Genomic DNA, 25059 nt, shown 5'->3' on the forward strand with positions numbered 1-25059 from the left:
TCTTATGACAATCCTGTTATTTTTAAAGTATATTTGATTACTTTTTCCCACTCATTCTTTCTTCACGAATTCAACATAATTCACATGAACATCAACAAGTCAGGGTCCAACATAAAACCAAAATGCAACAGGATCTCAATAACATTGGATTGGGATTTGGGAACAAATCAGCAACTCATACATTTTAACCAATAAGAGAGTTAGCTGGCTACTTCAATATTAGTGTGCACAGATACAGCTGGTAGCATTAGTACCTAGTTCCAGCTTCTAATTGTAAGACGGGCACATAGCAAGACGAGTTTCATTCATAACAATTTCCAATCAATAAGAACTGAGGCTTACAAACGCTCTGTATATATCTCTTCACTGCAGCTAGGTGTACTAATGAGCGTCTATGGCTGAGGTACCAGTCACAACAAACTGTATGCCAGTATACTGCTACAACTTCATGTACCACCGGAACTGCATTTTAAACCACACATGAATGCCCAACCCGGTGATATTCTGTGATATGAGTATGCTTCTGCCTCCACATTCATCCACAGTGTAAAAACGTGTACTCTATTTCATGTTATCACTTACCTATCATCTAAACACACATCAGCTACATTCTGACATTTGATGGCAGAGTGATCTTAAAAAGCGAGCTGCCTCTGATCTGTGACAACAGAGCTAAAGGATACGGACATTTAAAATTCCTAACATTCAGTCAAGTAATAGCTGAATGTTTTAAAGAGGGCGGAAGGCGAGTTGTTTCTGCTTGTCTCTGAATCAGTGAATGCAAGAATTAAATTTGTCCTTGTAGGCGTGTCCACAGCTGACTGGTACAGAGGCTTTAATAATTCTTAACAATTCATAATCAATTTGGCATTGGATGAACCCATAGGACCTAAGGCCTACACAAAAAATAGGTGTGGTTACGGTAACCCGACCTACCCTATTTTTAGGGGCCGGCCCTATAACTTTTTATTACATTTGTCAACAAAAAAACCCGAGTGCAGAAAACGCAATGAAAGCGAAAGCGCTCGAGTCGCACACTTATTTCCCTGTCAAGTAGGTTTAATTTGTACACATTAAAAAAAAAAAAAGTGATCGCCTACCTTCCTACCCTATTTTTGGGGGGGCTATGTTACCTTAACCACACTTTTTTTTTTTGGGGGGGGGGGGGGCAATACACATTGTCTGCCAGAAAGGTAGCTGGAAGTGGTATTAAACACTACTGGTATGATTGTCTTCTCAACCATCGCTGCCACAAGAGTATAAACAAAGCTATTGTTTACTTGACCTGCTAGAAAGTGTTCCAAGTATTTTTTTATTTTTATTGTTTAGTATCATCAACAAGCTATGAAAATGAGCCAAATATACTTTGTGAAACTCCTATTGCAAGGTGTGTGCATATTTCGCAAACAGTGTAATGAGTTAATCACAAGTCTACTGTTGGAAAGCTGTTAAAAGCATCACAGGAAATACCATACCATACTTTACACTGCCAAATTTCTAATACCCCATGCAAATTTCCTCAGTGAACAAAACCCATGTGTTTAGTTTTTTCTCTCTCAATAATAACTATTCATGCGACACACAAAGAACAAAACATTAGTTCATCAGTTCATGCCTGTCGTATCATAATGAACACTTGAGAGTCGACTATGTGGCAGGCACCAAAGTAGCACAGTCGTATGTCGTCTTCAGAGGGATACAAGTACAGCTCCAATGTAAGTAATGTTCTCACACAGATTGAAATTTCTTTTTCTTTATTTGGTGTTTTACGTCGTTTTCAACCACGAAGGCTATTTCGCGACGGGGGAAGATGGGATAGAGCCACTTGTCAATTGTTTCTTGTTCACAAAAGCACTAATCAATTGACTATATTCTATACAAGAAACACTTAACAAAGGTAAAAGGAGAAACAGAATCCGTTAGTCGCCTCTTACGACATGCTGGGGAGCATCGGGTAAATTCTTTCTCGTCCCAACCAATATGGGACTCCCCCTAACCCGCGGGGGGTACACAGATTGAAAGGAGACACAAGATCAGAACAAGATGGCTTTAGTCATGGAACGGCAGTACAGATCAGCATAGCAGTTTTCCATGAAAACCATGTATCAAAAATCAAGATGGTTAAGTTCATGGAAAGTTTAATTTTTGACAAAACAAAAAAAATCACAAGTACATCGACTTAATGGTCTTTATTGTGAATGTTATGTTTTGTTAAAAAATTAAACGTGACATAAACTAACCATTCTGGATTTTGAAAATGTATCAGTCTATCTGTTTTAGGATTTGTGAAAAGCCTGTAGCACATTTGACCCCACCTCCAAGTGACTACATGCCAAACTGAATAAGCACCTGCAAAACAATCTCACAGAATACGCTTCTGCCACATGTGAAGGTTTAGCAAAGACTTGTATCTACTGTGGGTGTTGTGTATCTCTACAAGAAGTCTAACATTCTGCTGCTGTCTAAACTACATAACACTTGTTGTGAACTGACGTGTCAGTATGTACATATATAAAGCCAATATGCCATAGAAAGAAGTTAGTTGTCTGAACACACTTTGTCGTCTGAACTGAAACTTTGACAGACGAGAGCTTGATACTCACTGTTAGAGATCTGTCAGTCATATAGCCTTAGTTATAGTTATTAGTCGTGCTGAACACAAGTGCAACACATCCTGAACTCAGGTCAAAATGAGTTACTTCCCTTCGGGTCTCATTTATCCCTGACAGTATGCATTGGTTTTCTTTCTGTGGGTAAGAAATCGATTTTTTTTTTTAACATATTTAGAGCTTTTCGTAATGTAATATTGATATAAGCAGATTCGCGATCGTCGATAATGATTTTTCATGGTGTTGTGTAATTTTTAAATTAGAAAGGAATTGATATGTAAGACAGTTTCAAGCGAGCTATCTTTCGCGGGTGTATTTACTGTGCAAACAACTCTAAATATGACAAAAGTGTCACGTGATAATCAACTTTAGCTACGAAGCAGACAATACTTTTTTCTGTAACCAGTTGGGAGTGATGCAACAATATCACGGTCTCCTTCCCACAGCAGTCTCAACATTTCGACTTGTTTTAACGATGTCTTTATCATAACTGTGAAGAACAGAACGGAGATCACTGTCGAAGTCAGCCAATCTGCAATCACTTTCGTCTCAGTTGGGAGATAACTCTGTATTCTTGTTTTGATAGATTCTGCGCAGTAATTTTACACCCTGTCAGAGAGACCATGAGCGATAGCGTGGCCGTGGACCGATGATTATCAGAATGTAGTCTAACACAGTGTTGCATAGATCATTAACAACTTCCATTAACCCATCATCACAAATTTCACAGCATATCAAAAGACACCACTTTCACAAGTGAAACCCACTCTCAATCACTTAACAACATACCACAAACAAAAGAATTCTCAACATCAAATGCAACCCTGTTGGGCAACTTTCTATCCAGAAGCAAAAACTGTTATAACGTTTGTTGACCTCTACTAAAATGATTTAAAATAACTTTTCAGCGCTCACAATGAGGCCTTTAAATCTTTGCAAATATGATTATACACTAAAGCCAAACATAGCCCAGATAGATCTTTAAAACTTTATTAATTCAGTCCACTAGAGTGACAGATACAGGGATTTGACCTTTTCAGCACAACCGGAAAACATCAACCATCAAAATAAAATACCAATGAATTTTTGACAAATAAACTTACATCTAAGAAACAAACAACCCTTAACAACAATGTCACAACAGGAGAATTAATCCTTGCATTTCAAACGCATCTTAACTCTAAAAATGATGATGACTTTCGCTGTGTGCGGCACACCAGTTTTGTAGCACTGAGAAGTTTGGAGCAGAGTTTGACATGGACGTGATATGACCAGAACGGTGACACCTGCCGACAGTCTTCACACTGGAATGTTCACACGGCACACTACTGCTGGCCCTCTGGGGGTGGAGGATCTGAAACATAACAAGAAACGTTCTTACAAAATGCAACCGATACAGTGAAACCCCCTTTTTATGACCTCCAAAAATCTGAGAAAATCAGGTCTTAAAAAGGAGGGAATGGAGGAAGATTTACAGAGGTTATGAACAGAAAATCAGGTCTTAAAAAGGAGGGAATGGAGGAAGATTTACAGAGGTTATGAACAGAAAATCAGGTCTTAAAAAGGAGGGAATGGAGGAAGATTTACAGAGGTTATGAACAGAAAATCAGGTCTTAAAAAGGAGGGAATGGAGGAAGATTTACAGAGGTTATGAACAGAAAATCAGGTCTTAAAAAGGAGGGAATGGAGGAAGATTTACAGAGGTTATGAACAGAAAATCAGGTCTTAAAAAGGAGGGAATGGAGGAAGATTTACAGAGGTTATGAACAGAAAATCAGGTCTTAAAAAGGAGGGAATGGAGGAAGATTTACAGAGGTTATGAACAGAAAATCGAAAATATAAGGTCTTGAAAGGGTGAGTGTCTTAAATTGGAGGGGGGGAGGGGGGTCTTAATATGGGGGTTCCATTGTACACATGTAGATGGCAAAAATCAGGCTAGGGAACTCTTACTGTCTAGACACAAATCAGGCTAGGGAACTCTTACTGTCTAGACACAAATCAGGCTAGGGAACTCTTACTGTCTAGACACAAATCAGGCTAGGGAACTCTTACTGTCTAGACACAAATCTGAAATAGGCCGGGGAAAAGTCCCCCGGTCAAAAATTGACTTGGGCCATTTCTGGAGGGAATCAGGAGAACCTGTCCTGGCAGGAAATTGTATTACTTCTGGACAATGTACCATAGCACATTGATCAGGACTTGTGTGTCAGGTTTTTTTTCCTCATAGATAATTTTTCCTTCTCATGAAAACTAATCAAGTTTCCTCTGAAATTTGTGGACCCAAGAAGAATTCCCCAGCCTGAAAAATACTCATCACATGAAGCTGATACTGCCAAAATATAAACATTGCCACTGATCAGCTGAGACTGGCTGTGACAGTAACAAAAAGGGTCCGATGTGCATTTTGTGCAGAGTTTTCTTCACATAATGCCTTTTTCTGGGGAGAACTTGTGCATGGGACCTTTTTCTTCACTGTGACGCTATCTGCCAGTTTACAACTTGACTCACAATGAAGGGATATAACTCTTCACTGTGACGCTATCTGCCAGTTTACAACTTGACTCACAATGAAGGGATATAACTCTTCCACAGTGCACTAAACCCCCGGCAGAGTAATTTCCAAACATTGCCTATTGAGTGTTAACACCATATCACACAGTTCTCTGTGTAATAGTTCCATCATTTAAAATGAGAAAAGAGGTTGTACTTGCTTTGAAAACCGATTTAATTTCTTTGCTTCGAAAACCGATTTAATTTTCCAAAGAGGAAGCAAGATATGTTTACAAATACTGAAATACTAAAAATAAAACTGATACCAGATGCAGGATGACTCACTTTCATCTGATTCGCCAGGCCTCTGTATCTGGCCGCGTAACTGCTGAACAAGTTCCGGGTTCTGTTGCTGAATCTGTGAGGCCAGCTGCTGACCACTGCAAACAGTCCAAGGGGAGAATACATTATTGTTAATGGCAAAATAAATCAAAACAAGAAGGGCAAAGCCCATACGACTCACATGCTTTACACATTTTTCCTACCAAAATACATGTGACCTTGACCCAAGGTCAAGGTCATCCAAGGTCATGCAACACAAAGCTGTTAATTCAAGACATAGGAAGTACAATGGTGCTTATTGGCTCTTTCTACCATGAGATATGGTCACTTTTAGTGGTTCACTACCTTATTTTGGTCACATTTCATAAGGGTCAAAGTGACCTTGACCTTGATCATATGTGACCAAATGTGTCTCATGATGAAAGCATAACATGTGCCCCACATAATTTTTAAGTTTGAAACAGTTATCTTCCATAGTTCAGGGTCAAGGTCACTTCAAAATATGTATACAATCCAACTTTGAAGAGCTCCTGTGACCTTGACCTTGAAGCAAGGTAAACCAAACTGGTATCAAAAGATGGGGCTTACTTTGCCCTATATATCATATATAGGTGAGGTATTCAATCTCAAAAACTTCAGAGAAAATGGGAAAAATGTGAAAAATAGCTGTTTTTTAGGCAACATTTATGGCCCCTGCGACCTTGACCTTGAAGCAAGGTCAAGATGCTATGTATGTTTTTTGGGGCCTTGTCATCATACACCATCTTGCCAAATTTGGTACTGATAGACTGAATAGTGTCCAAGAAATATCCAACGTTAAAGTTTTCCGGACGTCCGGACGGACGTCCGGACGTCCGGACGGACGGACGGACGGACGACTCGGGTGAGTACATAGACTCACTTTTGCTTCGCATGTGAGTCAAAAATCTGTGTTTCTTCTTTTGCGTTCCTGAACTTTTTACGATCAGGGTTACCTTTTCATTTCATTTCAGTTACTTTATCATCCCACTGCAGGGAAATTCGGGTCGCTTCCTCCTAGTGGAAAGCTAGCAGCAACAAGAGTCGTGCTTCCTAGGTGGGTGTGTTTAGGTGTAATCAGCGACCTGCACTTTGCATGCATAATGAGGCAATGGCCACAAAAGTTGTGAATTGGAAGCAGCCCTCATTATGCATGCAACCCCACAGTTCACCTTCAGTTTCTGTGGATTCGAGCCAGGGGTATTGTTTTTAAAGTCAGACTATTTTGGAAAAGCATAAAACAGAAAGAACTTACGCTTGTAACAAGTTGGCTAGCCCTCCCTCTCCGCCTGACTGGTTGGTCATAATACTGGACAACCTGCAATAATCAGCCAACCGTAACACGTCGCACAAGCACACAACGCTGTTTTGCTGTGGGGGGTGGAGGTAGGGGGTTCCTAAGCTTTGTTACATCCACAATGTATTGGACTGACAAATAGCAAACTCCACATTTAGAAATACAATGAACACACAAAAACAAATTTGATAACATGAAGCATGAAAAACATCACATCTGAGCATATTTCACACCAAACTCCTTGTGTCATTCCTATCTTCGTCGTCTGTTTGTTCTTTCCTGAGCTTTACAATCTCAGGGTCACCTTCTGGTTACAGTTTTGCATGCCACAGCAATGTTTTTACCCCCCCCCCCTCCCCCCCCCACGAGGACAGCCAGACACACTCTTCCAGGGTGTAGTTCCTACTAATTTACAAAGTAAGGCGGCAAAATCTTGCACTAAATGCTGTGTCTTTCTAGCCAGTATGGAAAATCGTAGCGCAAGATGTGAGCTGTGGGCACTTTGGATTTTTTCAACCTTTCATCATCTGATACCGAGTCTGTACAAAGACAACTTCTGTATCTGCTGAAAAGGCAGTCTGGAATAAGCCGCATTAAGTCGATCAGTCCTGCTGAAAAGGGCATTTTACCTTGTAGATGTAACAAGGCTTAGGAGACCGATCTATCCCCGATCTGTTTCTTTTAAAAACTTGACAAAATCTACTCACATTTGCTGCATTTGTGGGTTGGACATCATATTTGTTGCCTGCAGACAAATACATTATTGTTAGTGATTATAAATTTTACTAATATCATTTGTGACAAAACTGCAAGTCATAAAGAGAAATTCATGGCTAGTGGGTGGTAGTTTCACTTTCATTTTCCTTTCGGTAGTTAAGGGGTTACCGTACTTTCCGGGTCATAAGGCGCGACTTTTTTCCTCGAGTTTGACCCCTGCGTCTTGTATAACGAAGCGCCTAATCCGTGTATGAAATACGAAAAAAATCAAAGAGACCGCCTGAGTACCAGTCAAACAACTTGTGATAATGCATGTTTCAGCTGCAAGGTACTACCCTGGCCAAGTTTCCTCTCAAGACATCAAAGAGACCGCCCCATAGGTTAAACTCGGTCACTGACCCCGGTGCAGGAAGTGTTTCCTCTCTCAGATCTATGACAGGGGAAACACCTCTCATAGCAAAAACTAGGTCATTGACCCCTGGGAAGAAGGTCAGTGTCTAAACAAGGCAACCCAGCTATCACAATGGACCTGCCTTTGATCTCGCCGCACACACAGAGCACACATATTTCCACTCTGTATTCTTCCTTTGATGTGCGGCTTATTTTCATTCTTCGACCGTTTGTTACCGGTATACTTTTTAATTTTGGTGCGCCCTATCGGCTCCCTGCGCCCAATGGGTGACTGGATTACAATTTTGTTTAAAAAGAAGGGGGTGCGCCTTATGCGCTGTAGCGCCTTGTAACCCGGAAAGTACGGTATATGCAAAATAACATTGTGTTGGCAAGTATAAATAAATAAGAAAATTATTATAAATTTTCATGGTTTCCGATATGCAAGAAAGTGGCCTGAAGGTAAGAACACAGGTTTGACATTTCAATCATTTTTTTTACTGGTACAGTGCAATAGACAAATTCCAAAATAAAACTGTCGGGTTTGTACAGGTTCTAAAAGAGTGAATGCCCTTGCTTTTTACTCAGACAAACATTGGAGGGGCCAATCACTAGCGAGGGGTGTGTCAGAAACATGTGGACAGGAGCTCGTGTGAAGTTATTTGTCAGAGGAAAAGCAAGGGTATTCACTCTTTCACAACCCATACAAACCCGACGGAGTTATTTCCCAACATGGTCTATTAACCTATGCAACAGTGATAATTTCCACTCACATCTCTACACACCAACTATCAGTGAGCAACCACAATAAACACCCCATAACATATAAATGCATGTGCAGCATATTATTTAGAAAATACACACGCAGTACAAAAAATCAAAGAAGCGGATCAACCCTGACCAAAAAAGTAAGTGAAGATGGCTTTGAGAGCACTATCAGTATCATGACTACAGATGGTGAAGGCCTGGGGTGGTGTGCACGAAAAAATGCCCAAGTGGGTGAGACCGGTTGAAAACTCATAATTTCTCGTTCAACCAATCTGACCCAGCGCTTGGTGCCCACACTGTTGGACACTTTCTCATGCACACTAGCCCTAGGTAACAACGAGGAGGCAAAAGAGAAAGGCACTGACCATGTTCATCAGCTGAGGGTTGGCCAGCAGGGAACCGATGTCCATTCCTCCCAGTCCACCGGCAGGGCCTGCTGCAAAGCCAGCCTGAACGAAAAAAAAGAAAGAGGAAACAAATCAGCAAATCACATGCTTCCAAGTTATAAGGTAAAGGTAAAGGTATTCCCATAACCATCTGGTCGTAGGGGAGAGAGATGTTAGAGATCTCCACTTTTCTGGGGGCCAGCTTTTTTATGAGGGCGGTGCCCATCTCCTCTCCCTCGCTGCCTTTGCCTTCCCCGGCCCTGAATAGGGTCAGGTACCCATTTCCAGCTGGGTGGACTGGAGAGCGCTCGGAAAAATTGGGTATTTGTATTTGTCCCCGAGTGGGGGACGAACCACGACCTCCAGCATGAGAGGCAAGCGCTCTAACCACTGCGCCACTCCGCTCTCCACTCCGATTTCCAAGTTATGCACGCAGAAAAACAACAAAACAGCCCAAACAAGTTTTCTTCCCCAAGATTTGGTTAAGTATGTTATGTGACTTTTTGACATTATTCTTTCTCCAGAAACTGGTGTATGACTGCTTGAATTCCGGGGTAAACCTGGTCATACAGGCAACAACCCACCGAAAAAAGGAAAATTCACATGCGCCAATATAACCAAGCCCTTAACATTTAATTATCACAAAAACGGCACAGTCCAAATCTTCTTCTGTGTTTATGGGCTGAAACTCCCATGTACACTTGTGTTTTTTTGCACAAGTGGGTGCTTACGTTTATGACCGTTTTTACCCCGCCATTCAGGCAGCCATATGCCCCTTTCGGAGGAGCACGTTCCAAATAAACTACCATTCAAATCTGGTAAACTTCTCACCCCTGTGGCGGCCTCACGTAGTTTCTGTTCAGCTATTTCCAGGTTGTTCTGGTAACTCTGGTTGTCGGGGTCAAGCTCCAGCGCTTTGCGGTAACACTCCCGTGCAGACTCATGGTCGTTCAGTGCCGTGAAAGCGATTCTAAAATAAAAGATAGAAACGTCACATGTACACCTCAACTCTTTCAGTTTTGTTTTTTTGTTTTTGTTTTTTTGTGAATGTACCTCCAAGCCGTTTTGTCACATGATCTACACTATGTCACATGATCTACACTATGTCACATGATCTACACTATGTCACATGATCTACACTATGTCACATGATCTACACTATGTCACATGATCTACACTATGTCACATGATCTACACTATGTCACATGATCTACACTAGGATGAGATGCAGAACGCGCAACATTTTATCAAAGTATAATGAAAAAGATAACACAAGAATGGCAAGTTTCAAAGTATAAATCAGAGCTTCAAAAGAAACAGACAGAGACAGAAACAAACAAACAAACAAACACACACACACATTCAGAGTAGCTTTTTAATCACACGACACATTACGCATCATAAACTTTTGGACGGCTGAACGGGAATACCATCTGCTGCAATAACACTATATCATCAGTTTCTTAAAAAGAAATGTCCGACTTGTTTACAACGGAACAAAGAAAACGTACCCCATTCTGCCATAAGCCTTACTGTAGCTGGGGTCTATACTCAGGGCACGGTTGCAATCCTCAATAGCCTGCTGGTGTTTATTCAGCTTGCTGTAGGCTGCCGCTCTGCACAAAACAAAGCAAACCTAAAATTCAACCTTCAGCCAATAGACAACATTTGGAAATAACTCCCGTGTGGTTTGAATAGGTTGTGGAAGAGTGACCTTTTCTTACAAAACCTCTGCCAAACATTATTTCATTATATTATTTATTATTGTATGCATATGTTTCCGACACTCCCTTCGCTAGTGATTTGCCCCTGCAATGTTTGGCAGAGGTTTTGCAAGAAAAGATCACTCTCCCACAACACATACAAACTCAACGGGTTATTTTCGGAATTTTGTCTATACGAGGAAGAAGAAACTGAACATTTTCAAAATGAATAAGGCTGCAAGTGCAAATATTAAGATGTGTAGTCAACATACGAAACATAAAACAATGGGCATCAGCTTGAAACTCTTTCAGGGCCCAAAACCCAACTGATAGTATATAACTGATAGTATAGAACTGATAGTATAGAACTGATAGTATAGAACTGATAGTATATAACTGATAAAACAAGTAGAAATACAAAGGGCAATAATCATGGTCATGCAAGTGTCTATGTGACAGTAGAACAAATGACCTTTCTTTATTTGTTCTTTATTTGGTGTTTAACGTCATTTTCAACCACGAAGGTTATATCGCGACGGGGAAAGGGGGGAGATGGGATAGAGCCACTTGTCAATTGTTTCTTGTTCACAAAAGCACTAATCAAAAATTTGCTCCAGGGGCTTGCAACGTAGTACAATGTATTACCTTACTCAGGTTACGGGGAGAATGCAAGTTTCCAGTACAAAGGACTAACATTTCTTACATAGTGCTTAACTAAAATCGTTACAAAAATTGACTATATTCTATACAAGAAACACTTAACAAGGGTAAAAAGAGAAACAGAATCCGTTAGTCGCCTCTTACGACATGCTGGGGAGCATCGGGTAAATTCTTCCCCCTAACCCGCGGGGGGAAACAAATGACCTAAAGACATGACAAAAATATATGATGCTCAGAATAAATCGCAGGCTTAAATGGTGTGAGTTGAAAAAGAGGATCACTGGAGCCATAAACATATGGAGTAAACACAGAATGTTAGCATTTACAGTAGATCCCCCCTTTTAAGACCCCCAATTTCAGACTTCCCCCATTTTAAGACCTTGCTTTTTCTGATTTTCTGTTCATAACCTCTGTAAATCTACCTCCATTTATAGAATCCCTCCTTTTTAAGACATGATTTTCTGTTCATAACCTCTGTAAATCTACCTCCATTTATAGAATCCCTCCTTTTTAAGACATGATTTTCTGTTCATAACCTCTGTAAATCTACCTCCATTTATAGAATCCCTCCTTTTTAAGACATGATTTTCTCAGATTTGTGGAGGTCTTAAAAGGGGGGTTCCACTGTAAAACAGATGCAGTTTGATTATCATCCCACCCACCTGTTGCAGTAATACACAGCATTCTTGCCGTCCAGCTTGATGGCTTGTGTGTAGCTTTCAAGAGCGTCAGAGAACTTCTCTGACTTCATGAAGTCGTTGCCTGAACACACAGACACAGTAATGATTACCGCACTCAGATTAACAGCAAAGCCGTGGATATGGTAAGGGGGTCAGAGAAAATAGGAATTAAAAAAAAGTGAAGCAACTTACAAATAAATATGTTACAGACGAGTCACAAGCTATTTAACACGAACCTTACGACATGTGAAAAGCACTTCCAAAAACAAGGAGCAAAAATCTTCCACTAAAGCCTTTCTCTCTCTCTCTCTCCACTCTCCCCCCCCTCCCCCCCTCTCTCTCTTTAAACATATAAATGGAAAACAAAGCAACAACAAAATATCAGTGTTTATTCACTTTGAGTACATGTATTATGAGTATAGGTGAATACCACACCTAACCAAACCAACCAACCTTTGTTTTTCAACCTTTCTGCCTCCTCCTTCTCTTCAGCCGTTGGCTCATGCAAAGAAAGGGTGGAGAACTCTGTATCTGTCTGTGAGATCAAAGAATTACATGTACATGTGAACAGCTCAGATCATGGGTAATTTTAACACCTTCACATTTAAATGCTTATTTTATAGCCATCCATTGAATTGAGAAGAAAACAAAGCATACTAAACTGCTAAGCATGAATCAAACAATAAGAAAATAAAAAGAACCAACAGCATCGTTTTGTATGTGTGGGTAGTAAACACGTTTTATTTATAAAACACGGCGGAAAATGGCGACAAATTTGTTGCACAGCGACAGGTCACTTTCTTCAACCAAGGCCAGTACTTTCATACATGACAAAGGAAAGCAAATATGGCCTGAATAATAAAGTTATAGTGTTTCTTTGCATGTCTGAGTGATAAACTGTTTTAACCAACTATCTTCTGAAACGTAATTGCACTCAGCAGATTTGTCTTCCGCTCATAACTTTCGTGTCACACGGTCTTTGCGACAAACAGATAGATCGCATTCTCGCAGAAAATCATTGACAACACAGACCAGTCATTTTTAGCATTGCATTTGGGAAGGGCTACTATTATAGTGTGTTTTAAGAAAGAAAAACATTACAGTATCGGCAGAACACGACCAAATGAGTTTTCGTGTCACAGCGTTATGGGCATGAGATTGTGTTCTCACACTGTAGCAAAATCATTGACAACACAGACAAGTCAGTTTTAGCATAGACATTGGGAAAGGCTACTATTATAGTGTGTTTTAGGAAAGAAAAACATTATAGTATCAGCAGAACACGACCAAATCATGACAAATGAGTTTGCGTTTTGGGCGTTATGGGCGTTTTTCACACTGCAGATCATATCTCAAAAACTACGGAGTGGATCTTTATGAAATTTGATATGGATATTTTTGACTGGATTTTCTCATAGAAGGTTTTTCCGTTTATTGATAGGACAGTTTGATGACGTCATATTTTACCGTTTGCCAAAAGGTCGAGGCAGCACTTTCACAGTTACAGTTTTTCATCAATTTGATCGAATTTCTTATCACACAATCTCAGATCTAGGCCGGATTATGGGATTGCATTTCAGTTTGGTCACTTAAAGTTTTGTTATTGAAATGTTTGTTCGAAATATGTCATTTTTTCAAATTTTTAAAAACTAATATTTGAAACAAAAAATTTATATTGGTGTATTCCCTATTGCGTCCTGTATCTAAAACTTTATAGTTTTGTTGTTTTGTATTGATAATTATGCTTAAAAATGAAGAAAACCGATAAATAACCACTATCTTTATTTATGAAAAAAGACACTTAAAAACAACTTCTATCTATTCCTTACCATTTTCTGATTCCAAATATATATAGTTTCATGGTGTTTGACGTTGAAAATAGGCTAAAACTTAACAAACTCGGATCGTTGAATGGAAATTATACTTCCAAGCTCCGTGCAGCTGACAACATGATAAAAACACGTCATTTCAAGTGTGGAACACGCTCATGACGTCATACTGAAAGGTGATGAATTATGGCTTCACCTTGCGATGTTTCATTTCAAACATGGTAACATTTTTAAAGGGGTTTCTTTCTCAGATTTCTGTTTGCCCTCTGTCTGTCACTCTATGTCTCCGTCTGTCTGACCGATTCAATTAAATGTGTAATTACTTAGTTTTGCAAAAGTCAAACTAAGTAGGAGGATATACCTAATTGATTCAGGTCTCTAAATTCTTATTGTAAAATTGTGAGTTTTATTCAAAACAAATTTATTTGGTGTTTTAAACTCAATAATGGGGCATGCTGTGATAAGTAGAAGAATGTGTGTTTATGAGCAGAAAAAGCCCATCAAAGTCAAGAATCGTGTTTTTCTTTTTCTATTTTCACCTTGTAGCTTCATACAGACACTAAGCAACAGTGTAGTTCCACTTCCAGTGCAATATCTTGTACTTTAATTTTGACCATCTGTGTAACACTTTATTGACCCATGATCTGAGCTGTTCACACATGCACTCAATTTGAATAATGCTAGGTTGTAATTTATTTTGTTAACATTTCCAGTACAGTGCTGAAATTCTTCTTGTGCACAGGTAGAAGGAGTTTTTGTTACAGCAGCCAACGGCAGGTATACATAGCAAACTTCCCTTCCTCTTATAACATGAGTCCCAAATTCTGTGCGAAGAGCCGATGAACGAAGTATTTTTGGTCATGGCTACGACCATCTTGGGGACATTTCACGATAAGTCACAGTAACATTTCTTTATTTTTCTCTGTTGCATCTCTTGTTTGTCTACTTTAAAGGCTGTCAGTTCAAGGTTCTTGTGAACATGTTGAATTAAACGTTTTCTTTTAGTTTCAATAGCGCACACTCCAGCTCACCTCTGTCAACTGGGAATTAAAAATGTCGAGCAAGTTTCTCTGGACCCTGTACTGAGCCACCTGCTTCTGGTCACTGGTGGTCAGTCTGTACACCGTTTCCAAGCACTGGATGGCCACTGCAAGCACATGTTCACATGATTTACACATTAAAGATAGAGGCTTGTTTGCATGAACTATAATAATGACACTTTATTTAACAATCAAACAACAAGTGAAATGTGTGTGTATGACAGGCTGCGCCCCCCCCCCCCCCCCCCCCGGAAAGGCTCCATTCGTAGGCCTGCCTAATGAGAGCCGACACCCACCGGGCCAGCGTTGTCCTGGAAATATCCTTGTCCCTTGATGTGTTAAGGGATATGAACAGAAGCTTCTGCAAGCTTGATCGAACCGGCTGAATGCGAGCAAGGTAAGCATCAAGGGCCCGAACTGGACAGTTAACCAGATCCGGATCGCCTGGGGCCAGGATGTGGGTAAGGGGTTTAACCTGAACCAGAGGGGAAGGTTGATCTGGAGCCTGATTCTTGGCTAGAAAACCCGTGCGGAATTTTAATGACATAGAGCCGTCCTGCTCCCGAGAGATATCCTCCGGACTTCCGGAGAGGGCATGTATCTCACTACCTCTACGCGCTGTAGCTAAGAGCAGTAGAAACAGTGTCTTGCGGGTCAGGTTAGGAAGGCTGGAGTCCCTCAAGGGTTCGAAGTCCGTAGAGCGTAAAAACTTGAGGACTAGGAAGAGATCCCACTTGGGGATGGGAGAGCGGGTCTTAGCATCCTTAAGGGCTGCGCCCTTAATGACTCCTGAAATGACCCCGCTGACACTGATAGAATGCCCTATCTGTCTCAGAGTAGCGGAGATCGCCGATCTCCGGACCTTTAAAAGAGGAGGCGGAGGCTCCTTGTGAGGACAGGTCAGAGAGGTGGTTGGCCACATGCATAGAGCGGGGGGCCACAGCGTTCAGCCCGTGAGCCTGACACCATGTGGCCCAGGCCTTCCAATGTGAAGCGTACACGGACGAGGTGGAGGCTCTGTGAGAGCGCTGTACCAGGTCCAAAGTCCGTTCTGAAGCCCCAGAACGCCTCTGCGAGGACCGAACAACCTCCACAAGTGAAGATTCAGTGATTGAGAGTCCTCGTGTGGAACGCCGGTTCGAGGCTGCACGAGCTCCCCTCTCACCAGAGAGAGAGGGATGGGAGGGCCGTGAGCAAGTCTCCTCTTCCACCACACCCTTCCCTAGCAGAGAGGCAACCTCCGCCTGTAGGACGGTCCTTGCCTCTTGTGAGAAGGGGGGTTTGAAAGCTGGAGGAAGCCTGGAAAGCGGGGCCTTGAGAGAGCAGAAGACCCAAGTCCTTCTTCAGGGGTTTAGCGAGAAGAGGGAGGAGCTCCGGCGACACCGGCAGGGGTGAGCGCGGGAGGGCATACGACAACAGCAAATTCAGAGAAACCCTGGGCAAAGAAAGCTTCTTTTGCGCAGAGGGCACGAAAGTCAAAGCCTGTGCGGGAGAGGCTAGCCAAGGCAGTGCCCGTTCCGGAGCTGAGCCATGGGCAACCAGCAACGGAACCGGAACTGGAGGCAGACCGCTGCCGGAAGGAGAAGGTTTGGCAAAAATAAAATGCGAGAGAGGTGAAAAGCCACCGAAGGTGACTCCTCAAAACGGATGTAGTGTTCCTCCTCTCTCTCAGACCGGAAGTCAGCCATAGCCGACGGAGCAACCGAGGAGGAAGTTACCGAAGACGAGGCCCCTTCCGGGAAGTATCTGGAAGTGACTTCGGCCGCAGACTCAAGAGCCACCTTGAGACTGGCCGGAAACCCAGAACGCGTCTGCTCATCGTCGACCGACTGAGAGTCCGACGCGGCAAGCGAAGGGCATGGTTCGAAGCCGTAGTTGCCTGTGAAGGAACGCTGAGAGGGGAAACCGGAAGCCAGAAACCCGCCCTGCTGGTAATCGTCCCTCCTCACCCCCTGACTAAGAGGAGGGTGAGAGGAAGAGGCATCGAAAACCGAAGGCACAGGAACGGAGGAGCCAGCAGTCCCCACCTCGGAAGGGTGGAGGGGCTGCTGGACCAACTGAGGCTGGAAGCCTGCATGCCCGTAGGCCAGTCCATGGTTCGCAATCGCCGACGTCCAAGAGGAAGCGTCGGGAACAGGACCGGGAATTCCGGGCGGAGCCGGAAGTGCAACCGAAGCATGCCGCAGCTGGTGTTGCGCGGACTGCGGGCGGAAGCCCGAAGGCCCGCCCTAGGTCCGAACCGGATGGGACTGTGACAAGTCCGCTAGCCGGTGGACCTACACTTCCGGTGAAAACCGAAAGTGCAGCTGTCGAAAACGACTGCTGACGTAAGGCTAGGTTCGAACCGGATGGGACTATGAAAGGTCCGCTAGCCGGTGAACCTATGCTTCCGGTGAAAACCGCAAGCGCAGCTGTCGAAAACGACGGCTGCTTCTGCCCCTCTCCCGGGAACTGGTTACCACCAGGAGGAGGGGCAGACGTACCTGGCAGGGGGTGACCCTGCGATGACCGTATCCCCGAGGGGACATGCATACCTGCACTCCCGCAAGCGAGAGACAAAGTATGCCGGTCATGACGAGAACCGTCTCCCAAAAGGGAATGTCCTGCAGCGTCACGAGCGCTAGCGGACCGGTTCGAAGAGCCAGGGGAGGAGGGCGGCGGAGATCCCCTCTGGACCACGTGGCCACCGGAATCCGAATCGCGGCCAAGGAACGCGTGCCCCCCACCTCCGGGTGGAGGACGGAGCTGGAAGACGGAACAGAACGCTTCATCTCCTCGCGCACGAGGCTGTGGATCTCTGGCAGCAGAGAGCTAATCAAAGTCGACACCAAAGCACTAGGCTCTGGTGCCGAGACAGAAGGCAAACTAGAAGACATACTAACACCAGGCTGTGAACTAGCACGAACATCTTCAGGGGCAGAAATGGGCACAGAAAACACCGTATTGTGTGCCTGATCCAAAACTACAACAACCACAGGGGGTTTGGATGAAGACTTAGGCTTCGAAGGACCCTTGCTCTTGCCCTCGGCCTTCACACTACGTTTCTTTTCACTGTCAGCCATGCTGACGAAAAAGGACCAGCTAACTACTGAAAAATTTTGAAGTCCACAACGGACGAAAATTCAGCAGGAAGAAACAACTAACGCTGGTCAAAATAGCTACCCAAACGGCGGCTAAACAACAAACTACTGAAACAGTACGAAGTCCAAACACGGACGAACAAACTCAGTAGAAAGGCAACACACGCTAGTCAAAATGGCTACCAAAATGGCGGCCGAACAACAACCTACTGACAAATACGAAGTCCGAAAAAGGACGAAAATTCAGTGGAACGAACAATAAACGCTAGTCCACAAGACTAACTGGAAAGAGCTCACCAACTACGAAGCAGCAAGCAGAGTTCGTACAGTTTTTTTGTTCTAAAATTCAAGGACTTTTCAAGGACTTTTAAGACCTTCTGAAGATAAAAATCAAGCACCCTCTTACCTTCCAAGCTCGCAATGAAACACTCGCTGGTTATTATACCCCCTTTCCGCACGCCGATTTGAATCATTGTATGTTCAAAAGCTGATGAATTAATTTTTGTCAAAGGCTACAGATTCGTAGCAGACGCTGGTTTTGAAGCAGACAGACTCAAAAGGGACTGTAGGTTACTGTTCAACTTTTTCTTTGAGGTTATCAAATAATAAATCATTGCAATTGTTTATTGTGGGTGGTTGTTGTGTAATCGGTTTGCAGCATTAGAGTTTTTAAGGACTTTCAAGGATCTTGCCAATTGTTTAAGCACTTTCAAGGCCTTGAAACTGACCCCTCAAAATTCAAGCACTTTTAAGGATTTCAAGCACCTGCACGAACCCTGAGCAAGCAAGCAGACGGGTAACGTGGCCGGTGGGTGCCGAGCAAACAGCAAACAGATAGCCACGAGAGCGAAAGAAAATGCGACCATCTCCTCTGAGCTAAAAAAGTTGTATGCGTTCTACCACGTGCTTGGGAAGCGGTAGTGACGTAGTTCACACCAATGGGAGGTAACCCCCATGGCAAGCGTCCTTAGCTACGCTTCCTCTTACACTTTTTTGTTGTGGGGTTGCTTCCCTTTAAATTGTTAGACGGGTAGTGACGGGCGCTGTGGCGGGGTGGTAAGACATCGGCCTCTTAATCGGAAGGTCGAGGGTTCGAATCCCGGTCGCGGCTGCCTGGTGGGTTAAGTGTGGAGATTTTTCCAATCTCCCAGGTCAACTTATGTGCAGACCTGCTAGTGGCTCATCCCCCTTCGTGTGTACACGCAAGCACAAGACCAAGTGCGCACGGAAAAGATCCTGTAATCCATGTCAGAGTTCGGTGGGTTATAGAAACACGAAAATATCCAGCATGCTTCCTCCGAAAGCGGCGTATGGCTGCATTAATGGCGGGGTAAAAACGGTCATACACGTAAAATTCCACTCGTGCAAAAAACACGAGTGTACGGGGGAGTTTCAGCCCACGAACGCAGAAGAAGAAGAAGAAAAGTTAGACGGGTAGCGATTTTCAGACCTTAGCATCTCTGACTACGTCAATGCTTTTATGTGATTCGGAGTAAGAATATGTAATTTAATGTGTACTTCAACAGTTCAAAAATTGGTCATCCATGTGTCACTCTTCTTCTTCTCTGTTCATGGACTGCAAATCCGACCTGTACTCAAGGGTCAAGGGCACTAGTTTGCTTTTCTTTTTTATTTGTAGACCCCTGTAAATTTATCTCTATTTTAACACTCCTTTTTAAGACAGGATCTTCTTAGATTTTTGGGGGGGTTCCACTGTACGTCAATCACCAAGCAACTTACCTTCCAAGCTTTCCACTTGCTCATCATCCAAACCTCCTGTCTTCTTCTGGTCCTCTAGGAAGGTCAGGATGGAGAATACCAATCTCTTGACGTCAGCCATGCTTAGCTGTTCTCTGGCTTCACTCCTCACTTCTTTTCAGATTTCACCTGAAAGTGAAAGTCATACATGAAAGTCATACATGAAAGTCATACATGAAAGTCATACAAGTAAGAACAATAAAACAAAAGTAAAACACAGCAGCAACCAGTTTGGGTAAATTCTTCATCATCAAATTTTTGTGAGAGAGAGAGAGAGAGAGAGAGAGAGAGAGAGAGAGAGAGAGAGAGAGAGAGAGAGAGAGAGAGAGACAGAGAGAGAGAGAGAGAGAGAGAGAAAATGAGTACGTTCTTGTGTGGAGTTTTTGACAATTGTTGTGCTGATTGCCTGGAAAAAAACATCCACAAAAAAGTGCATTTGGATATGTGTCATGATCCAACACGGATGTAAATTAATACCTCATTGTCCCTCCACTCTTCACTGATCCTATGGTATTTTGATTTTTAAATTTATACATGTTTCAAAATCATCATGAGACATGACATGACTCATATTGACTGTATCACAAACTTTCAGTTTCTTGAGGCTGAAGGAAGCTATAAGGAAATGCTTTGAAGACAATGAACTTATGAAGTGGCAGAATTTGTGGACTACTATTTAGGTCTGGTCTGGTTGACAATGAAACTTTTAGTGTAACCGGAGCCCCTGAGGGTCCATATCCTAATTATTGTTCGCAGGGGGAGACAGTCAACATTCTCAAATTAAAGAAATAAATATATTCTTGGCTCTATAATATGATCAAGTGGCTACCTTGTCCGACTTCATTAGATGGGGTAGGGCGGGGATGTAGCTCAGTCGGTAGCGCGCTGGATTTGTATCCAGTTGGCCGCTGTCAGCATGAGTTCGTCCCCACATTCGGCGAGAGATTTATTTCTCAGAGTCAACTTTGTGTGCAGACTCTCCTCGGTGTCCGAACACCCCCGTGTGTACACGCAAGCACAAGACCAAGTGCGCACGAAAAAGATCCTGTAATCCATGTCAGAGTTCGGTGGGTTATAGAAACACGAAAATACCCAGCATGCTTCCTCCGAAAACGGCGTATGGCTACCTAAATGGCGGGGGAAAAAACGGTCATACACGTAAAAATTCCACTCGTGCAAAAAACACGAGTGTGCGTGGGAGTTTCAGCCCACGAACGCAGAAGAAGATTAAATGGGGTAACACTCCATACAAATTACTTGATATGTGCAGCATTCCCAGTTATTACTACTGTCCAATTCCTCGTTCATATAGACTGTGAGTTTGTGACAAAAATTGCTGAACAATAAAGTCGTGACACGCGATCACAACCCGAACAAATCATGCCGACTGCAGTAGGTCAAGATCTAAATCTAAAGTAACTGTAAAAATCAGACCAAAATATTAAAGATAGAGTTAGGGGACACATGACTAACAGGTTTCAAAGAACAAAATGAAAGAATGTCAAACGTACAAAACACTCAACAGACACACACCAAGACCAAACGTACCTTCTTTTTGGGAATAAAGTTTGCGCTGACTGGGCTTTCCGGTAGTACTCTTGTACGTTGAAAACAACAAAAATTTGCGTGAAAGGACAAAAGGCTTTCTGATGTTCTCAGTAGTCAGTTTATGAAACTTAAAATAAAACAAAAAAGTGTACACAAAAACATTACAAAAAATTCTCGCATTACCAATTCTTGCTCAAAGTTCGCTGAAATGGGACATCCTTCCTCATTGTGAAAATGGATTTTCCATCGGAGTTGTGGTTTAGTGGGACAAAATTCGAGACGACGCTGGCCAAGTTGACGGATTATTGCAAGAGTCGAATTTGAATGATTCTGAAATAATTGTAAGCATACGATAGTTTTGTTTTTTTGCCCCCGACAGGCTGTTAAAGCCCACTTTTCGATCTCATCTGATACTCCAAACCTGTGTAATAAAGTAGCTGTAACAGAACGAAAACAATGTGTTACTGTTGTACTCTCTTTTGTTATAATGATTTAGTTTGTTTAAATCCATCAAAATCACGACACATTGCCATTTACTTTGTCACTCAAATAATTATGATAAATGCAAGAGAGATAGAGAGAGAGAGGGGGGACGAGGGGTTGAGTGAGTGGATGGAATCGGGGGTTACCCGGCGCCAACCGACCTGAAGCTAATTTACATCTAATATAATTTTAATTTTTCATAATTTTTTGCGGTTTCTGTGTTTGTTGGCTGTGTTTGTAGCACATTCTCTTTAAAGAAAAGTTACAGATCCCAGAATCTTTTGCATTCTCAAAGACATGCATGGAAATGTCTCTTGTATTACATTTGAATTGCATGTTCCTCCAAGTTGACCTTTCTGTCTTTCTTTTGTTTTGGTCCAGCGCAACAGACCTGTGTTAGCATGTCATGTAAATACAACAACAACAACAACAACAACAACAACAACAACAACAACAACAACAACAACAACAACAACAACAACTGAACAGAAATATTTCGGACTAGAAAGATGATGAATTGATCAATGCCCAAAAGGCGGAGGACGATAAATCTTAGTAAACAAAACTATAGCCTCGTTGTGGTATTGCCGACGGTAGCAATCTTCCGGTTTTTGGCGTGTGTTGTACGTTTTGCAGACTGAGCAAACCCACTTGTTTTTTTCTTGCATGTTTGTTACTACAGAAAACGATCCAGTGTAGCATTGAATGATTGGCCAATAACAAGAAGGACATCTTGCATTGACGATGTCAAAGCTGGATACCCGTGTGATCCAGGTCACAAATGTTGCTCCGACAACGTCCAAGGAGCAGCTGAAAACGCTGTTCCAGTTTATTGGGCGGATTCGAGAAATAAAAGTTTTTCCGCCTGAGTAAGTATGAGTCTGCGACTATCATTTGTGCTTTTTCCTCAGTATTGTCTTATAATGTCTCTGAAATGCTTCTGTGAGATTTCTAGGACTGTCTGATTTTTTTTCTCTCGAAATTTCAACGCATGCTCAGCCTAGTCGACTGAAGTAGGACTGCTGATGCTTTAGCATAAAAACTATTAATTATTAATGAATTTAATCTTACCATTATGTGTAAGGACGTGTAAGCTATAGATAAAGCTTCCTGTCTGCTATATATATAATAATCATCTTGCTTTTATCAAGTGAGTACTGCAATTTGCAAATAATTTTAATAAAGATAAAAGTGAAATTGAGTGATAGATCTATATACAAATTGAGAAGGTACCAAATCCAACAACAATCATGCATAGGAATAGGATTGATTGTACACTTATAATATATTGTGAGTCACATACTTGAAGAAGACTTTGTGCCTAACAGTAACACTTAAACAGAGAAAACAAAGGTCTTAAAGGGGAGGAAGTCTTAAATTGGGGGGGTCTTAAAAGGTGGGTTCCACTGTATTGAGTATTGCTGTGTGTATTGACAGGGGTTCCGACCAACAGGTGGCGGCCAAAGTATGCTACATCGAGTTCGACGACTCCACCTCGGCTGGGGTGTCTCTCCATCTGACCAACACTGTCTTCATCGACAGAGCGCTCATCGTCGTTCCTGTTATGGATGGTAAGCAGTTGAGATATTATCAATATCAGTATGTGTATGTGTGACTGGATGGTTAGCTGATGATATAGTGTTACTATGTGCCTGTGTGACTGATATGCACACATATGTGCACTGGTATAGCCATGAGCAGTACAAGTAGTACTAGTAGCCTGCGACTGTATGTGAGTCACTTAATTGTGCAGATGTAGCCAAATAAATTTCTTTTTTTTGTGTGTGACTTATCATAAGCCAAAGAAAAGTGTCTCATTTGACTTATGTGCCAGCGTTGTGCTGTTCTGTCCAATACAAAGAATACTGAATATCTCACCTGTAAGAAATGTGTATGTTCAGGCAAGATCCCTGATGAGATTAGTGAATAAGTCATTAAGTGACCTGTAAGAAATGTGTATGTTCAGGCAAGATCCCTGATGAGATTAGTGAAAAACTGACCTGTAAGAAATGTGTATGTTCAGGCAAGATTCCTGATGAGATTAGTGAATAACTGACCTGTAAGAAATGTGTATGTTCAGGCAAGATTCCTGATGAGATTAGTGAATAACTGACCTGTAAGAAATGTGTGTGTTCAGGCAAGATCCCTGATGAGATTAGTGAAAAACTGACCTGTAAGAAATGTGTATGTTCAGGCAAGATTCCTGATGAGATTAGTGAATAACTGACCTGTAAGAAATGTGTATGTTCAGGCAAGATTCCTGATGAGATTAGTGAATAACTGACCTGTAAGAAATGTGTGTGTTCAGGCAAGATCCCTGATGAGAAAGTAGCCATGCAGTTGACGCCCCAGACAGTGGCCCGCATGGCACCTGGACAGCCTGCTTGGCCGGCCAATGTCGTCAGCCAGGTCAGTCATCTTTTTCTACAAGCATAACTTGCCAGTGTTGTCCTCGGCAGACCTGTTTACCCTTACTATTTTGGAGTAATTCATTACTATGTTTTAGGATTTGGGGAAAAAAATACTCCATTTGAGTCCAGACTACGATTATCAAATGTGCTTCAAATTAGCTTTGTGTTGCCAATGTTGGCGTTTGTAACCACTGGGTTACTATTTTGGTCATCAGATAACTATTTTTTGACTTGACCATTACTCTTGTCAAGTTTTTGGGGTAAACATGTCTGCCTCGGTCATTGATGCATACTTTTTTTTATCCGACGCATTGGTCTGACCCCTGGCTGTTCGACTGTCTGACAGTTTTGACATGTAGGAGGTCTTCTGACCATCAAGTTTCCTACCAATCTGACAAGGCTTGGACATTAGGACCTATGAATAATAGTGTAATACATGTATATTTTCAATCCAGGTCCGACTGACCTATTTTCCTTTGATACTGGGGTTCAAGTTTAAGGAGTTAGTAGCCACTGCCAACAGATTGGACTGCTTGGCTATGTGTTCATCACTTTCACTTTGTATGTTAGAAAAGTACGAAGAATAAATGTATGCAGTAATTGTGTGTGAGTTGGTGTGCACATGATAAATGAGTTTGAGTCCACATATATATATATATATATGCTGTGTTCAACCACTGTTACCAGTGCAACCTACAAGTTTTCATAGGACAAAAGAACAAAGTTAACAGAGCTATGGTTTGCACAGGGATTTGTCAGAGTTAAAACGACGGTTCAAATGGTACGCACTATATATTACTGAAACATTTAATACAGCTGATGCATGCATTAATGAGAATATATTATGAGC

At 42.2% G+C, this 25059-nt stretch overlaps 2 protein-coding genes across 16 annotated transcripts in view; one reads left to right on the forward strand and one right to left on the reverse strand.

Annotated features, from left to right (window-relative positions):
• Positions 1–16: 16 nt before the first annotated feature.
• Positions 17–21519, reverse strand: LOC138967581 (small glutamine-rich tetratricopeptide repeat-containing protein alpha-like). Of its 4 annotated transcripts, none has more exons than XM_070340168.1 (12): positions 21499–21519; positions 19750–19896; positions 14921–15036; positions 12514–12595; positions 12043–12142; positions 10529–10633; positions 9849–9987; positions 8997–9080; positions 7464–7501; positions 6715–6777; positions 5445–5539; positions 17–3963 (listed from the first exon to the last, which is right to left on the reverse strand). In XM_070340168.1, the coding sequence occupies exons 2-12, from the start codon at positions 19847–19849 to the stop codon at positions 3935–3937; spliced, it is 951 nt and encodes a 316-aa protein (XP_070196269.1). In that variant the 5' UTR covers positions 19850–19896; positions 21499–21519; the 3' UTR covers positions 17–3934. The 4 variants fall into 4 exon arrangements, with proteins under 4 accessions (XP_070196269.1, XP_070196267.1, XP_070196268.1 ...); XM_070340166.1 differs by lacking the exon at positions 21499–21519 and adding an exon at positions 21316–21457; XM_070340167.1 differs by lacking the exon at positions 21499–21519 and adding an exon at positions 21279–21311.
• An 865-nt stretch (positions 21520–22384) lies between these two features.
• LOC138967583 (probable splicing factor, arginine/serine-rich 7) overlaps positions 22385–25059 on the forward strand; it is a 29084-nt gene continuing 26409 nt past the window's right edge. For all 12 annotated transcript variants that reach the window (XM_070340170.1, XM_070340176.1, XM_070340174.1 and 9 more), the window contains exons 1-3: positions 22385–22667; positions 23236–23369; positions 24107–24207. In XM_070340170.1, the coding sequence (XP_070196271.1) occupies positions 22543–22667; positions 23236–23369; positions 24107–24207 (360 nt within the window). In that variant the 5' untranslated portion in view covers positions 22385–22542. The remainder of the gene's footprint in view (positions 22668–23235; positions 23370–24106; positions 24208–25059) is intronic.

Source organism: Littorina saxatilis, linkage group LG5, assembly GCF_037325665.1.
Source record: "Littorina saxatilis isolate snail1 linkage group LG5, US_GU_Lsax_2.0, whole genome shotgun sequence".
NCBI lineage: Eukaryota > Metazoa > Mollusca > Gastropoda > Littorinimorpha > Littorinidae > Littorina > Littorina saxatilis.